Source organism: Zalophus californianus, chromosome 13, assembly GCF_009762305.2.
Source record: "Zalophus californianus isolate mZalCal1 chromosome 13, mZalCal1.pri.v2, whole genome shotgun sequence".
Taxonomy (NCBI): Eukaryota; Metazoa; Chordata; class Mammalia; order Carnivora; family Otariidae; genus Zalophus; species Zalophus californianus.
Window position 1 is genome coordinate 35,475,151 of NC_045607.1, and position 18,129 is coordinate 35,493,279.

At 41.2% G+C, this 18,129-nt stretch overlaps 1 protein-coding gene across 8 annotated transcripts in view; it reads right to left on the reverse strand.

Moving 5' to 3' along the window:
• Positions 1-16,010, reverse strand: part of MELK (maternal embryonic leucine zipper kinase) — an 88,643-nt gene extending 72,633 nt beyond the window's left edge. For 4 of the 8 annotated variants that reach the window (XM_027615718.1, XM_027615714.1, XM_027615715.1 and 1 more), the window contains exons 1-5: positions 15,881-16,010; positions 8,504-8,599; positions 6,303-6,388; positions 3,709-3,825; positions 923-1,066 (exon numbers count right to left, since the gene is read on the reverse strand). In XM_027615718.1, the coding sequence (XP_027471519.1) occupies positions 923-1,066; positions 3,709-3,825; positions 6,303-6,388; positions 8,504-8,561 (405 nt within the window). In that variant the 5' untranslated portion in view covers positions 8,562-8,599; positions 15,881-16,010. Of the gene's footprint in view, positions 1-922; positions 1,067-3,708; positions 3,826-6,302; positions 6,389-8,503; positions 8,600-15,880 lie in introns of those variants that run through there. The other 4 variants (XM_027615713.1, XM_027615716.1, XM_027615717.1 and 1 more) reach the window with 4 other exon arrangements.
• Positions 16,011-18,129: the final 2,119 nt, after the last annotated feature.

Consider the following 18,129-nt stretch of genomic DNA (forward strand, 5'->3'; position numbering starts at 1 on the left):
TTCCACTCTTCCAAAACCCTTTGTCACAGTTACATTTCTGCCTGCAGACCCTGCCACTGAAGGTTCTGTGTGATATATGTACCAGGCAGCAGCAAAACCAATAAATAAGATTAAAGATTGTTTATATTACACAGCCAGGGAACAACAGAATGAAAATCATTTAAAAAGAATGAAATGACAAGAAGTATAGAGGGGGAAAGAAGAGGAATGTTGGTAACTGTCCTGCTTCCCCTCAAGACACTTTAGCATAAACCATTTTCTCCTTGGTGCTCTCAGGTTCAACTACAAGCAAACACAACATGTGCCAAACCAAAAGAATGAACTCAAATCAAAGGGTTGGGTATAAACAGAGGGAAAAGGATAGTAACATTGCCATATTTTGCCAACCAATTCTAGGTCCCTGACCCTAATATCAAGTAACATAAAATCCACGTTCACCATCATCTGTATTAGTCAGAGCCTGCAGACTTAAGACTTCACATTTTTAGTCTGTTCCCGAAAATTAGAGTCTGTCCATTCCATTGGACTGTTCCCTTCTGAGGCATAATGGAATTAAAATTAAAGGAAAATGAGGAGAGGAAAAGAGTATGGAAGGGAAAATATTCAATGACAATATTCTCGAAGAAAATACTCAAAACTCTTCTTTCCGAGAGATAAAATCCTGAGGTTTATATTCCCCAGCTGATTACAAAGACATTCATAATGTTGCCCACAACTGACAAATATCTAGAATGCCAATAATCGAGTACATCCAAAAAAGCCTACCAGCAGTCAAAACAAAAAAAGGAAAAAAAAGTGATCCATTATGAGTGGAAGAAAAAAAAAGCCAAGATAGATTATAAAAAGAAGAACATTTGGAAAACTAGTAATTACTAGTAAATGGTGTTGAACTCTCAGGAGAGCATGTGTGACAGTCACTTACTGGTTTGAGGTCCCTGTGAGCATAGCCCTGGCTGTGCACGTAAGCAACTGCAGAAACTATCTGACGGAAGACAACTCGGGTCTCCTCCTCAGACAGGCGATCCTGGGAAATTATGTAGTCAAACAGCTCTCCTCCAGGGCAATACTTCAGTAACAACAGAGACACACAGATATTGTTACTACCTAGAAAAATCACTTCAGGGGAATTAAAACAAAAAATTATACTTAACTCAGAGATATTATTAATTCAACTTAAAGGCAAGGAAAACAAGTGAGGCATATTCAAAAATACCCTCTCAAAATCAAACAAGTCAACAATTATTCGAGGAAAGAGATCAATAGCTATTGGTCTCAAGCAGTTTTATGACCAGTAAGTAGAAGTAGAACCAACCAACACTGTGATTTTTTTTTTGAAAGATTTCTTCATTTGAGAGAGAATGAGTGAGAGCGCAAGAGCAGGGGAGGGGAGACAAAGAGAGAGAGAATCTCTAGCAGACTCCCCACGGGGTGTGAGGTCCAACACAGGGCTCCATCCAGAGACCCTGAGATCGTGACCTGAGCTGAAATCAAGAATCAGATACTCAAGGGGCGCCTGGGTGGCTCAGATGGTTAAGCGTCTGCCTTCGGCTCAGGTCATGATCCCAGGGTCCTGGGATCAAGTCCTGCATCGGGCTCCCTGCTCTGCAGGGAGCCTGTTTCTCCCTCTGCCTCTCTCTCTCTCTCTCTTTCTCTCATGAATAAATAAATAAAAATCTTTAAAAAAAAAAAAAAAGAGAGAGAAGAATCAGATACTCAAATGACTGAGCCACCCAGGCACTCCAACACTGTGATTTTTAAATCCATTCTGGGTTTTATATTTCTATAGCAAAGTACTAAAACCCATTCTCATCTTTTTATTTATTTTTTTATTTTTTGAGAGAGAGAGAGCATGCAAGCAGAGGAAGGGGCAGAGGGAGAGAGAGAGAATCCTCAAGCAGACTCCCTGCTGAACACAGAGCCTGATGCAGGGCTCAATCCCAGGACCCCAAGATCATGACCTGAGCTGAAATCAAGAGTTGGCTGCTTAACCAACTGAGCCACCCAGGTGCCCCAACATTATGAATTTTAAAATGTGCTTTTGAAATGGAACTAATCTATGAAAATGATATGCAGTTACAAATTATTTGGGTGAGACTAAAGAAAATGAAATGAGATAAACGATGGAAGTTCTAAAGACTTTACGTTTCAGGCCCCAAAAGGGCAGTTGAAACTTGAAAAGAGTCTGATTCATACAACACATGTGTTGAAAGCTACCTATAGGCTATGAGTTGAACTATGTCCCCCAAAAAGATATGTGCAAATCCTAACATCTGGTACCAATGAAGATGACCTTATTTAGGTCTTTGTAGATGTAATCAAGTCCAAATGAAGTCATACTGGGTCAGGGTGAACCCTAATCCAATGACTGTGTTGTTACATGAAGAGGGAAATTTGGACAAAGACACAGACACACAGATAAGAAAATGCGATTTAGAGGGGCGCCTGGGTGGCTTAGTTGTTAAGCGTCTGCCTTTGGCTCGGGTCATGATCCCAGGGTCCTGGGATCGAGCCCTGCATCAGGCTCCCTGCTCCACGGGAAGCCTGCTTCTCCCTCTCCCACTCCCCCTGCTTGTGTTCCCTCTCTCGCTGTGTCTCTGTCAAATAAATAAATAAAATCTTAAAAAAAAAAAAAAAAATGCGATTTAGAGACAGGCAGAGATTGGAGTGGTACAAGCTAAGAAATGCCAGAGATTGTCAGTAACCATCAGAAACTAGGTAAGAAGCACAGAACAGATTCTCCAGAAGAAACCAACGTTTCCCACACCTTGATTTCAGACTCCTAGCTTCTAGAACTGTGAGACAATAAATTTCTGTCATTTTAAACCACCAACTTTGTGGTAGTTTGCTATGGCAGCCTAGACTAATATGTCATATAAAACTGAAATGGATCCTTCCCTCTAGGAACAAATTCTAACATATTCTGTTCATTAATCCTAACTCCATTAGGAGTATATTGGAAAGCGGGCATTTACAATGAATCTCCAACTTATTATATATGTCTACTTAATCTAAATTGTTACAGACGGTGCCTGGGTGGTTCAGTTGGTTAAGCGTCTGCCTTTGGCTCAGGTCATAATCCTGGAGTCCTGGGATCGAGTCCCATGTCGGGCTCCCTACTGCGCAGGGAGTCTGCTTCTCCCTCTGCCCTTCACTCTGCTTGTGCTCTCTCTCGCTCACTCTCTCTCTCAAATAAATTTTTAAAATCTTTAAAATAAATAAAGAAATAAATTGTTATAGACAGAACTCAAACAGGTAAGCTGCTTAACATTTATTTTAATCTTTTAGGTGAAACATAGTTTTCCCTTAACTATTGATAAAGTGAATGGAAATGGTCTGAATATTTGATTTCCCTCCAAAATTGGTATGTCAAAATCCTAACCCCCAAAAGATGATGGTTCTAGGAGGTAGAGCCTTTGGGAAGTGATTAGGACATGAGGGTGGAGCCCTCATGAGTGGAATTAATTCTCTTATAAATGAGATTCCAGAAAGATCCCTTGGCCCCTCTACTGGTAAAGACACAGCAAGAAGGCACCAGCTAGGAATCAGGGAGAGGGCCATCACCTGATCATGCCAGCGCCTTGATCTTGGAATTCCCAGCCTCCAGAACTGTGAGAAAAAAACTACCCAATCTGTGATATCTGTTGTAGCAGCCCAAACAGACTAAGACAGTGATCAAATACCTTTAGATCTCTAGACCATACTACTAACCTCAAGAACCATGAATATTTTGTTGGCTGTCTCTAGCACATGGTAGAGTTGACATATATGCTGATGTCTCAGGTTCTTCAAGGCCTCAATCTCTGTTTTGACCCGGGGCAAATCACTCTGTGACAAAACACATTACATGAGCAATAAACCGATTTGGGAAGTACACCAAGCATTAATATCAACAGCTTTAATACTGAGTAGCAAAAACAACCAACAGCCTCAAAACGAACTGTTCAAAGCATAGAAAAATATAACAAAAATTATTTTATGTACACATACACACACACAAAAAAAAGCCTTGAGGGTTTTATGAAAGACTAGTTTGATGTGGGTCAATAGTACAACATCCAGAAAAATCAAGAGAGTCTCAGACTCCCTTAGAAGGTTAGCATTCTAAACAAGGAAAATAACAGAGACATGCCTGCACTACCATTTTCAGTCTTAGCAGCATCCCTTAAGAAGCATGCTGAGCTAAAAACTGGTGACGTAGGTGAAAGACACACAGGTCTTCACTGTTTCAATCTTCCACCTTTTCTATGGGCTTCAAAATTTTCAAAACAAAAAGTTAGTTGGAAAGGAGGAAGAGCCAAGTTGAAAAAATTTCCAAGTCCATATTAAAGACAGAAATCTAGATATCCATGAAATAACAAGTAAAACTTTATTGTAAAAAGAGGCTCAATCTAATGATCAGTGGCTTAACATCCAATTAGGTAGGACCTGACAGATGTCAGGTCTTTTTTTTTTTTAAAGATTTTATTTATTTATTTGACAGAGAGAGAGAGACAGCAAGAGAGGGAACACAAGCAGGGGGAGTATGAGAGGGAGAAGCAGGCTTCCCACCGAGCAGGGAGCCCGATGCAGGGCTCGATCCCAGGACCCTGGGATCATGACCTGAGCTGAAGGCAGATGCCTAACGAATGAGCCACTCAGGCGCCCCACAGATGTCAGGTCTTGACCAGGATCAATTGTAACTTTGACTATTTCAAAATGACAATCTTTTTGTCTTTTTTGGGAGGAGTGGGAGTCTGATGACTAAAACCCTGGGAGTAATAAAAACATTATTAAAGTCCCAGGAAGCAATTAAAATAAGCATACGAACAACAAAAAATACAAAAACAAGTAGGAATAATGAATTAACATCATTATATTGATGCTTTAGAATAAGTTTTGAGTATCAGTGTGGTAATACATTTTGTAACAAACAGTTCATATTCTGTTTGCTATTAAAGCATTTGTAGTGTTCACATGAATAAGGCATACTAAAGTTATAATTGAAGTTTAAATTGCTTAAAGGAATTAATCAGATTTGTAATCTGCTTTAAATGCTCAAGAAAAATGGTTTTAAATGCCTTTTTATCTATCCAATTTATTTATACAATATTGAACAATGAAAAACAAAAATACTGAAGGAGAACCTGAATTGTTGGTTGATAGATTATTAAAAATAGGTTCTGATTAGGTCGCTGTGTGATTCTGGCATTTATCTTGGAAGGAGTTCAAAGAATTGAGTGACACTGCTATGCTAAAACTCCTCACGTTCCCTCTGACTTATTTACGTATGTTAATCAGCACTTATATGTTGAAAAATAAATAAAAATAAATAAGGTAATAATTAATGTTAAATTGTCTCATTTCAACAAGGGAGACCAAAAGAAGTTCAATGTGACTAATTTTAAAATGTATTTTCAGTAAATTGTTATTTTTTATGTTTGATAATTATCAACATTTATAAAATGTTTGTGCTGTTTTACTCAGATGTACACTACTAATAATTATAATGCTAACTTAATCCACAAGAAAAAACATTTTAACACTCAGAGATTTTTGGTTAGAGAAAAAAATGATTTTTAAAGTTTTCTAATTCACCGTTGAAAAAAGAAACGGCCACAGATCCATACCACGAGACTAGTGAATTCCAAACAGAAGGAGACCAGAATAAAGAAAAACAAAGAAACCAAACCATATGTGGGATGGTAAAAGAATTAGAAACAAAAGACCACTCAGGGTGACTTCAAACACTAGAAAGGGTAAAACAGGCCCAAAAAGACCATCCAAAGAGACACGTCTTCCCTTAATACAAAAACAAAAAAAACTTTAGGTACTTTAGGTACATTAAAACCAAGACCACATACTGATTGAATGGGCTGCTTTTGGAGGTAATGAGCAGCTCAATCCTGGAAGCATCCGTGTAGAAGAGAAAAAGGCTGATTACAAAAAGGATTTCATGAGATAACTTCTAAGGTCACTTTGAATAAAATTCTAGGACAAGACCTATCCACAGTAAAAAGAGATCAATGTTTAGTACGGGGGTCATGGGGAGATATTAATATCCAGAAACACATGTATGACTATGAAACAACTGCAGGAAAATGGATCCTACCGACTCCAGATGTGTACCACTGCCCAGCATTAAAATTAAATTGCCCTTCCCCCAGATTACTCTATACATAACTGGCAATTTTTTAAAAAGCCAAAAAAAGAAAAGCTATAGAAAGATGATTCTCATAAAAGTAGTAACCAGGACATTTGAGCAAATTCAGGTGTTAATTTACAAAACTGATCTATACATATTTTTTAAATAATCTTAAACTTACCCCTAGTGCATTTTTATCCATGATTTTTATAGCTACCATTTCTCCGGTGAGGATATGGCAGGCAAGTTTGACCTTTGCAAAGCCACCTAAGTATAGGAAAATGTATTATAAAGAGATAAGCAAGAGTAACCTAAAATCATCATCAGAGCAACCAGAGGACTCAGGCACAAATTTCTTTCCATATGCTTTTATTTTCTTTCTTTTAACATTTTATGTTTAAGTAACCTCTATACCCAATGAGGGCCTCAAACTCACAGCCCCAAGATCAAGAGTGGCACACTCCAACTAAGCCAGCCAGGCACCCCTCCATACGCTTTTAAAAGGCTCTATCAATCCAGATTTTCCTGGAAATTTGTGGCTCTTTCTTCCTGTTGCTTCCAAAGTGTTAGCCATGACCCTAACGTCTCCTCATCCAATGCCTAGCTGAAGATTGTTTTTTACCATGATAGTATCTTTAACTTTGGGTTGAAGAAAACAGGAAAACAGAATTCGCTGCTTAGAAATTTGCTTAACAATTAACATTGCAATTAAATTCGTTTTATAATTAACACTAATAGAACACAATATAAAGTTGCTGAGAAAAAAGACAACAGGAAACAGCCTCTCAGTTTTAAAACTGGATCAAAAGCAGGATATTATGTTTCAAAACTGGATCAAAAGCTGGATAAATGTCTATACATCAGTATCTAAAAGAAATTGCCAACTTGGGGCACCTGGGTGGCTCAGTCGATTAAGCATCTGCCTTCAGCTCAGGTCATGATCCCAGGGTCCTGGGATGGAGCCCCACATCCATCCCTATGCAGGGAGCCTGCTTCTCCCTCTCCCTCAACCCCTCCCCCTCTGCTTGTGCACTTTCTCTCTCAAATAAATAAATAAAATCTTTAAAAAAAAAAAGGTGTCTGGGTGGCTCAGTTGGTTAAGTGACTGCCTTCAGCTCAGGTCATGATCCCAGGATCCTGGGATCGAGTCCCACATCAGACTCCCTGCTCAACGGGGAATCTGCTTCTCCCTCTGCCTCCGTCTGCCAACTCCCCCTGCTTGTGCTCTCTCTCCCTCTGTCAAATAAATAAATAAAATCTTAAAAAAAAAATTGCCAATGTAACATTTCTAAAAAGAAGCTCCTGGTGGTCCCTCTTATGGTCTTCCCCATCTCAGTAAATGGCAACTCAACATTTTCCAAAAACCCAGGAGCCATCCTTAGCCCTTCTCTTTTGTCACGCACTCCGTATCCAACCCATCAACAAATCCCATTGGCTCTGTCTTCAAAACACATCAGTGTTACCTTGGGGGAAAGAGGGAGGTACTGACTGGAAACTTTCTGTCTTAATCTGAACAGGGAACATGTAGGTGGATGTGTACATAAAACTCCATCAAGACGAATTTATTTTGTATATTTTGTTACACACCAATAAATTAAAATACACACACACACACACACACACACAGTGTAAAGAATCCCACCCTTTCACTACCTTTACTGCTATCACCCTCATTCAAGTCCCCATCATCTCCAGCATCACTCACCTGAATTATTGCAATAAACTTCTAACAACTCTCTGCTTCTGCCCCTGCCTTTCCCAGCCCAAACTTTTCACAGCCAAGCAGCCAGAGTGACCCTTAAAAACAAAGGTCAGGGGGCACCTGGGTGGCTCAGTCGTTAAGCATCTGCCTTCCACTCAGGTCATGGTCCCAGGGTCCTGGGATCGAGCCCCACATTGGGCTCTCTGCTCAGCGGGAAGCCTGCTTCTCCCTCTCCCAACCCTGCTTGTATTCCCTCTCTCACTGTCTCTCTCTCTCTGTCAAAATAAATAATAAAATATTTAAAAAAAAAAAAAAGCATCTGCCTTCGGCTCAGCTCATGATCCTGCTTAGCAGGGAGCCTGCTTCTCCCTTTCCCTCCCTTCTCCCACTGGTGCACGTGCTCTCTCTCTCTCTCTCTCAAATAAATAAATAAAATCTTAAAAAAAAACAAAGGTCAGATAGATCACTCCTTGGCTCAAAACTCTCCAGTGACCTTTATTCTAAATAAAAGGACCCACAAGACCTCTCCTACTACTCTCCTCTCTATTGCTCTACTTTTTCTTTCTAAAGTAGGTTTAAGAATTTTAAAATTAAACTGAAAAGTTCATGACTGCCCAAATGCACTATAATCTCAAATAGTTGATCTGTCCTCTGCCTCCAGGGAAAAAAATAACAATTACCTGTCCCAATAGTTTCATATAATTCATAGTATTTGAGAAGTTCATCATAATCTTTCATAGTCTTCCTGGAGGTTTATACAATATTACAAAAAGAACCTGCAAGATAGAAATAGTACATGATGAAAAAAGGAACTACTATGAGATTATCTCCTCCACTCTTATAAGTGTACATATAAATACATCATAGGCATATAAATGATACCAGAAAAACTGATTGGCTATATGGTTAAGAAAAAAAAAGACACAACAACTGGCTTCCTATCTCATACCATATATAAAAATCAACTTCAGATCAAGGAAAGACTTATATATGAAAGATAAACCTTTAAAAATTTTTAAAGAATATTGTGTGATTTTAAGACAGAAGAGAAACTTTTAAATATAGAAAGTACTAATCATAAAAAAATCATACATTAAACATTAAAGTTCAGAACTTTTTTTTTTTAAGATTTTATTTATTTATTTGACAGAGAGAGACATAGCAAGAGAGGAAACACAAGCAGAGGGAGAGGGAGGGAGAGAGGGAGAAGCAGACTTCCCACTGAGCAAGGAGCCCGATGTGGGGCTCGATCCCAGGACCCCGGGATCATGACCTGAGCCAAAGGCAGACGCTTAACGACTGCGCCACCCAGGTGCCCCTAAAATTCAGAACTTTTGCATGTCTAAAGATAACCTTAAAAAAAAGAAAGCCATAAATGTGAGAAAATATTTGTTAACACTTATAAACAATGGATTTTTATCCAGAATATACTATATATAATATAGAAAAAGACAACCCAAAAGAAAAAAGCATATAAAACAAAAAGGCATATCATAAAAAAACACAAATGACCAATAAAAACATGAAAAAACATTCAGTTTTATTAGTCATTGGGAAAATGCAAATTAAGATTCCAATGATAAACAATTTTAAGAAACATATAATGAGATAGATACATATTTTATTACTATGCTCCACAATTTACATGTGTTACATATACAGTTGGTCCTCGAACAATACAGGGGTTAAGGGCAAGGACTTCCTTGCACCGTCAAAAATCCACATATAACTTTTGACTCCCCCAAAACTTAACTACTAACAGCCTACTGTTGACAGGAAGCCTTATCAATAGCATAAACAGTCAATTAACACATATGTTGTATGCCATATGTATTATATACTAAATTCTTACAATAAGGTAAATTAGAGAAAAGAAAATGTTATTAAGAAAATCATAAGACGAGTGCCTGGGTGGCTCAGTCGGTTAAGCATCTGACTCTTGGTTTTGGTTCAGGTCATGATCTCGGGGTCCTGGGACTGAGTCCCCCATCAGGCTCCTTGCTCAGTGGGGAGCCTGCTTCTTCTCCCTCTGCCTCCCACTCTCCCTGCTTGTGCTCTCTCTTTGAAAAATAAATAAATAAAATCTTTAAAAAAAAAATCCATGTATAAGTGGACCCGCACATTTCAAAACCATGTTGATACATACTTTTAAGTATGTATCAAAAAGTATATATAGGGGCACCTGGGTGGCTCAGTCGTTAAGCGTCTGCCTTCTGCTCAGGTCATGATCCCAGGGTCCTGGGATCCAGCCCCACATCAGGCTCCCTGCTCCCCTGGAAGCCTGCTTCTCCCTCTCCCACTCCCCCTGCTTGAGTTCCCTCTCTCGCTGTGTCTCTGTCAAATAAATAAATAAAATCTTTAAAAAAAAAAAGTATATATAAATTAGCTGTAAAAAAAGTCTTAGGTAGATATTATTTGATTTTTTTCTGTTTTAAAATTAAGTAGAATTACAAAAAATCATGGGGATGAGTAGGGCCCTATTGTGTACATGAATATCTAAGGTCACAGTCATACCAGCTTTGTCCCATTTGTGGAGGATATGCTGTTAGTTGACTTTAACTAGAGATTAGCAGTATATCAGGCAGAAGTGCTACTGCAATCAGACTATGAACCCTGCATTTTCTTTTTTTCATTTATCATACAGATGTGCTTACTGAGCACCTATGCTGTGTCAGACCTGTGTTTTACACTAACTCTATAATGGAGAAGAAAAGAAATGTGGTCCCTGCCCTCATGAATCTTGCATTCCAGCAGAGAAGACAAAAAGCAAATAGATAATAAATAATTAAAAGTTGTCATAAATACTGGGAAAGAAATAGGCAATAGTGGTCAGAATGGATTGCTGAGAAGGTAATATTTAAGCCAAGATCCAATTCAAAGAATGAAAAGTGAGAAAAAGAAAATCAGCCCTCAGGTAACCAAATTGGAGGGATGATAATGATCCTGGGGCGCCTGGGTGGCTCAGGTGGTTAAGCATCTGCCTTCAACTCAGGTCATGAGCCCCTCTCCCACTCCCCCTCTTGTGTTCCCTCTCTCTGTGTCAAATAAATAAAATCTTTAAAAAATAATAATAAAAATTAAAATGATAATGATCCTTTCTTAGACTGACTGGTGTTTTCTGACCGATGTTGTCCTCCCACATCCTGCTTTGTTAAGATACCCACCTGCTGAAACGCCACAGCTCTTTGACAATATCCATTCTAAAACTGGTCCTTGCTTCTCTAATCCTTTCTTAAAATCACCAGCACAGCTCAAATCCTGTAAGCCCCTTTTCGGTTCCTAGGGAGTATGGTTTCTCTTGCTGCAGCAAGCTAAGAAAACCTAATGTTTTTGTTTTGTTTGTTTTTTCAAAAATCAGGTAAGCTAATATATATCAATAAATCTATGGGAAAAAAAAAAAACACAAAAATCAGGTAAGCTTCCTAATGTTTTTAGTCCAGATGTGTTTAGTGGTCTTTGGTCAGTAGGCCTCAACAGGAGTTGTGAGCCCAAAAAGGAGAGAAAGAGTATTCCAAAAAGAGGGAATTTAAGTGCAAAGATTCCAAGGGTTAAAATAAACAACAACAACAAAAAAATCTACATGTACTGAACTGAAACTGCTTTTAGGGGTACCAGCAAATGGAAATGCAGATTTGGAGCTGGGACAATTGGTTAGCCACATGGAAAAAAAGAATACTGGATCTCTCATACCACACACAAAATCAATTACAGTTAGTGTAAAGACTTAAAAGTGAAAGACAAATCTTTAAAATGTAGACAGCTAAGATCTTACCCATACCAGTCCCATAGCTAAGAGTGGGAAAAGGCAAAAAGGAAAAAGAAAAGAATTAGAAGAATATAGTTTCATGGAAGCCAAGAAGGAAGAAAAAAGTAAAATGAGTAAAAGAAAGTTTCGAGGAAGTAGATTTCTAAAATTTTCTAAAAGTGTTCATATATAGGTCAAGTCCTAGAACATGAGTCTCAGTACTGCAAAGTGGAGATTTCTTTATGGGTAGACATGGGGTGAAAGATCTCTGAACCTATACAGAAATGGCTTCTCTAAGGGGCTCTCCTTCTCAGAGGCTGGTGCGGAACGACAGGGTTAGGGATTTCAACCATGGGAAGAGATGTCCCAACACCCCTTAGAAAGCCAAGCAGGAATCAGGAAGCCCAGGGAAGTAGAGGTCACTGAGTCAGGCACAAAGAATCTCCCATTTAATCCAGCACAGCACCCCAGGACTCTAGAGTTCACAAAGGGGTTTGAGGCCAATACCCAGCTAGTAATGAAATCCTCCTTTGCTGGCCTGACCCCTGTGCAAAAATCTTCCTTGGTCACCTGCAGCGGACTACCTATGGCAGAATAGGGTTCTGGATCCTCAGACCCCATTCTCTCTAACATCTCGAAAAATTAAGTGAGTACATGCATATCCAACTCGGACTTGGGAAGTTAAGTTCCACCTGGAAAGGGCAAAGCTTATCCATCTTGATTGCTGCCTCTCAGTAGTGGAAACCTGGTGTTAATGCTCATTTCTAGGGCCAGATAGTCTCCCTTCACCAACAGGCAGAGCTCTAACAACCCTGCCAAAGGCTTGGGATTGATGAGTGGCCAGCACCATGTTGACTACCTTCATATTCTCTGTTCCTCTTCCTCGCTCATCCAGAGCTGAGTGGCCAGCATGTTACTAAGCCTTAAAAATGGTCATGACTTTGGAAGATCTAGAATGCAAGTTCTACCTCAGGAGTGTGGTGAGTTTATTTAAAAAAAAAAAAAAAAAAAAAACAGTAAAAGGGGAAATCCTTACTACGGTGAGGATGGGGCACCTTCTTAAATTGAGGTAGAGAAAAAACTGTCAATGAAATAATCAAAAGCCCAAGAGCTGCAAAAGATATTTTTTTCAAAATATCCTTTTAAATCTCCTTTTAAAATGCCTAAAGCACTCTGATTCCATGAATCATTTTACTTAGAGATAAAATATAAATTACTGTCAGCAAGTAAAAATCCTTCAAAAATTTGGTCGGTGAACAGAACACTAGAGCAGAAGCTTTGGAAGGAAAATTAAAACTCAAGGAAAATATCAGCCTTAAAAAAAACTAAACAGTTTCAATCTCAACGCCAAAGCTATTATAGCAAGAAAGATAAAGATCATGGACAAAAGACATTCTGATCCAATAAATAGTAGCTATTTCCTAGGAAGAGATGGCATTGGGCCAACTTAATTAGGCTGAACTTTTAATCTAGCTGAACCTGCATGAATGGGGTAAGGCAACGGAAGAAGCAAAGCCAGGTCACAGAAAGCTGGGATATAAAATATTCTGCTTCTGCTGCAGTGGCAAAAGTTACTCCAGGCAAGGAGACATCACAGAGGTCATATTTATTCTCACCGGCACCTGAGGCATAGGATTAAAAATATCCTTAACAGCAGTACTAATTCAGAAATCTTTTAAAGAGTATTTGTCAGGGGCGCCTGGGTGGCTCAGTCGTTAGGCGTCTGCCTTCGGCTCAGGTCGTGATCCCGGGGTCCTGGGATCGAGCCCCGCGTCGGGCTCCCTGCTGTGTGGGAAGCCTGCTTCTCCCTCTCCCACTCCCCCTGCTTGTGTTCCCTCTCTCACTGTGTCTCTCTCTGTCAAATAAATAAATAAATAATAAAAAATAAAGAGTATTTGTCAGTGGGCCAAAGGTGGGAATGAAGTGGAATCACACCCCAAAAAGACAGGGCTCATATGACTAAGAAATTTCAAAACAGACAACAACAGCAGTAAAAGTACAAGTCAACACAAGAAATCTTTGGGATTCTGGGGCTCCTAGATGGCTCAGTAGTTGGGGCATGCAGCTCTTCATCTCGTGGTTGTGAGTTTGAGCCCCACATTGGGTGTAGAGATTACTTAAAAGTAAAATCTCTTTTTAAAAAAGGGGGGGCACTTGGGTGACTCAGTCAGTTAAGCATCCAACTCTTGGTTTCAGATCAGGTCATGATTTCAGGGTCATGGGATCTAGCCCCACATCTGGCTCCGTGCTGGGCGTGGAGCCTGCTTAGGATTCTCTCTCTCCCCTCTGCTCCTCCCCACTGCTCCCGTACACTCTCTCTCTAAAAGAAAGGAAAAAAAGAAAAAGAAATCTTTGGGATCCTGATGAGGAAGAAGAGAAAGAGCAAGATATTAGAAATGGGGGAATGTCAGGCTATAAATCTGTTCAAAGCCCAACTAAGGCAGTATTGGGGTATTCAGAACACAGGGGCTAAAAAGGAAACACAAAAGGACATTTCAAAGCTTAAAAACCATGAGATGGAAATGGACAAAGGCCTCACAAAATATAAGAATCCTAATTGCCAACCGCATGTGTCTAAATTCCATACAAAGGACTGGACTTTGTTGCCATACTCAAAAGGAGACAACCATTTGTATGACGTTGGAATTCACTTCCCCAGATCAGAGATATAAGAATTCACAATTAACTTGACAGATTTCTCCCAGATGAGTTTTGAACTTCCAGGTCATGGCCTCAAGTCAACTAGCAGAGATCAACTTGTGCCAGTGTAAGACAAAACCAAGCACCTTCTCTTTCTCTTTCTTCCTTTTTCTTTATCTACCGCCTGCCCCCTCAAATTATACCATGTTTTTGGTTGAGTAATACAAATGTGGGCCTCAATTATATCTACTGAATCCAGGGAACATCATTATTGCTACTGTAGAAGGAAACTGGTGTTTGCATCGCAAACTGCTATAATGACAGCAGAGTTTACTTGGTTTTTAAATTTTGTAGAGCTGGTCTAAATATTCTTAAGTGCCCTGTTTATCCTCTAGAGTTTAGAAATATAGAACACAGGAAGGATGGGACTGGAGTAACCCAACTTTGTAGCTGCTTAAAGGAGGTATATGATCAATGTGGAAGGCAGTCTCTCAACTGTGGATAATGAAGAAGAAAACTAGACCCCAATCAGATACCTGAATGTCCTTCTCAGTGTGACTAAACAGAATTGTGGGCATGTACATTTGGGATCTTGAACTTCTCTGAGGCAACAAGGAAGTGCTTAGATAATGGAAGATTTATCATTAAGTTTTATAGAAGAGCAATAAATTGGGGGCAATTTCTTACTAATGGTATCTGCGGGGCTATGCTATTACCTGCTGGGTAATACATTTACCTCATCTATGAGCTTGGTTAAGATACTGACGTCGAGGATATTTCAAATAAGAAGTAGAATACAGAATGGCTTGTAAGGTGGCCTTGTAATTGATACATTTAATTAACATCCTCTCCTGCTCCTTTACAGAGGATGCTGGGAGCACCAACGAAGAGGCATTCCTTAACGCACCCTAAAGGCGTTAAGGGACTCATCTGCCTATCTGGTTGGTCCACAGTAGATACATAAGAAAGTAAGATCCGCTGGTGAAAGAAGTCCATGATGGTGCAGTAAGGGAGTTTCCGATTTCTCCCAAACATAGTAAACAGAAACCATATTATGAACAAAAAAGTTAAGGAACACTGGCTTCTAAGCAAAACTCCAGGTACCTCTGAAACCCGCCGCCACTTTCCCCCATTCCACTACCAAAGAGAAATACCAAAGGTGAGGCTCAAGAACAATTACTCAGGCTAGCTGCTACAGGTCTGATCGCTTTCTTGAGATGCTCTCCTTTGGGAGTTTCTTTTTCCCACCAGTTTCTTGGTGGTGCTGCTTCTTTTACTGCTTTGGCAGGCTGGATATATCCCTTTTAGTGTGAGCCTCTTAAGCCACTACTTTAGGAAGGCGAAGGAAGAGTAAGGATTTGGACTCTGAAGAGGGAGGGGTAACACATAACGTGCAATGGGAATTCACACCTCTCGCAGCCTACTTAGTGGCAAACGCTTTGCCTGCCCCTCACCAATAACCCTGAGGTAGGTACGATCATTATCCCCACTTACAGAGGAGAAAACCGGGGGTCGGAAAGCCTGACTATGTCATCCGAGAAGTGGGCTCATAAGGTGGGGCTCCGGGTAAATTCTCCAGTCTCCTGCGAGCCAGGAGCAAGCTGAGCTCACGCTGCCGGTCCCCCGCGCGGCGCACAGCCCGGACCCCGGTCCTACCCGGGGAGACACTGACCTGAGGGGCGGAGGGCCGGGCGGGGCGGGGCGGGGTAGAAGAACACTGGAGCCGGCCAGCCGTCCCGAGCGAAGCGGCGAGTGCCCAAAGTCCCGAGGAGGCCTTGGAATCGTCGGGTTCTGGCCGCTTCCGCCCGCCAAGGAAATCAAACCTCCCGGGCCGGAAGGGGCGGGGCGCTGCGGGGGCGCGCGGGGCGCCGGTCTGGGTGAAGCGGGGGCGCGCGGTTGCGTTCGGACCAGCAGCCGGAAGGCCTGGACAGGGAGTGGGTCTGCAGAGTGGTCCTGGGGCTGCCAGGGCCGGTGACGTAAGGCGTTAGTCTTCCGTCTGGGTCTGCCTTCACCCGAGGGCATGTGAAGGTTCTCCAGGAGGCGTGGACGTACAAAGTTTCCACATAATTCAGCCTTCTTACGCCCCGCTTCCTAAAACTGATCTGCAGAAAAGTTGCTAGCCTTCACGGTTCTCATTTTGTCCTCTCCGTGCCCAGTGGCCCTTCTTTCACCCATCAAATACAAGTATACCTCTCCTCTCGCCAAATCTTACTAAAATGTGCTGCCACCTGGAATAAAACCCCCAGGGGCCAAATTAATTGTCCATTCGGTAACTCAAGGTACCATAAACACCAACCCTGCCTCACAGTGGAAGTCTTTCTAATACAGTTCACTGTCTGATCATTATGTGATTTTCATCTCTGTATGAATTACAATTGTAACGGTAACTCTTATCTGGAAGAAAAAAATAAAAAATTATAGCCACAGGAAAGAAAACCTTAAGCATAAATTTGCATATGTATTTTTAAAATAGACATTACTTTTTGGGGCACCTGGATGTCTCAGCCAGTTTGGTGTGGGAAACAAAGGCAGAAGAAAAATTATTAAATTTCCTTACTCCCTACAGCCCATTGACAAGTCCTTGAAACAGGCAGAGTGACATTTCTCTAGGGACTCAACTGCCTCCATGTTAATATTCTGCTAAAGAGCAAAAGGCAATCCTAGTCTGCTCCCCTCCATCCCGTAAATCTCCTTTAATGTATAAAACTTCCTTTGGAAACTTCCTTTATCTCTAAACCCCCCCAAGATATGTGTTGCTCGGGCGCCTGGGTGGCTCAGTCGGTTACGCGACTGCCTTCGGCTCAGGTCATGGTCCCAGGGTCCTGGGATCCAGCCCCGCATCAGGCTCCTGCTCAGCCAGGAGCCTGCTTCTCCCTCTCCCTCTCCCGCTCCCGCTGCTTGTGTTCCCTCTCTAGCTGTCTCTCTCTCTGTGTCAAAAGATAAATAAAATCTTAAAGAAAAAGAAAATACAAGTCTCTTCAGAGCAAGGCATGTTGGGTTGAGCACAAGGAGACAGGGGGTGTGGCAAGAAAGGAAGAGCAGGTAAGTGGAGACCCACCTCGTCAGGCCTTGTGTGCTCGGCTAGAATTGGGTGGGGTACTGACCAGGAGAGGGGGATGAGCAGATGTACCTTTCAGAGAAAGACCCACCCTGCCAGCACAGGAGTATCTGGCCTCGGCAAGGCCCGGTAAGAACTGTGCTTAGGATGTCAGCACTATATGTGGCTAAGTCATCAGTGGAGACAGGAAGCAGTCTTCAGTCCATTCACAGCAATGCTGCTTCCCTTACTAAGTCCAGGTTATAAGCCATGTCTTGATTCCTATATACAATCCAAGAGAAATTGGGAAGCCATACAAAATTAAGTTTTTGGCCATAGTCCTGCTAGAAAAGGGGATAGCTCTAAAAAAAAAAAAAAAAGCCTATTAAAAATACTTCACAGGTGCCTGGTAGCTCAGTCGGACTCTTGGTTTCAGCTCAGGTCATGATCTCATGGGTCATGAGATAAAGCCCCATGTCGGACTCTGCACCCAGCGTAGAGTCTGCTTGGGATTCTCTCTCTCCCTCTCAAAATAAATAATAATAAATCTTTATTTTTTTAAATATTTTATTTATTTATTCGACAGAGAGAGACACAGCGAGAGAGGGAACACAAGCAGAGGGAGTGGGAGAGAGAGAGGCAGGTTTCCTGCAGAGCAGGGAGCCGGATGCGGGGCTCCACCCCAGGACCCCGGGATCATGACCTGAGCTGAAGGCAGACGCTTAACGACTGAGCCACTCAGGCGCCCCAATAAATAAATCTTTAAAAAAAATACTTCAGGGCCCCTGGGTGGCTCAGTCGTTGAGTGTCTGCCTTCAGCTCAGGTCATGATCCCGGGGTCCTGGGATCGAGCCCCACATCAGGCTCCCTGCTCGGTGGGAAGC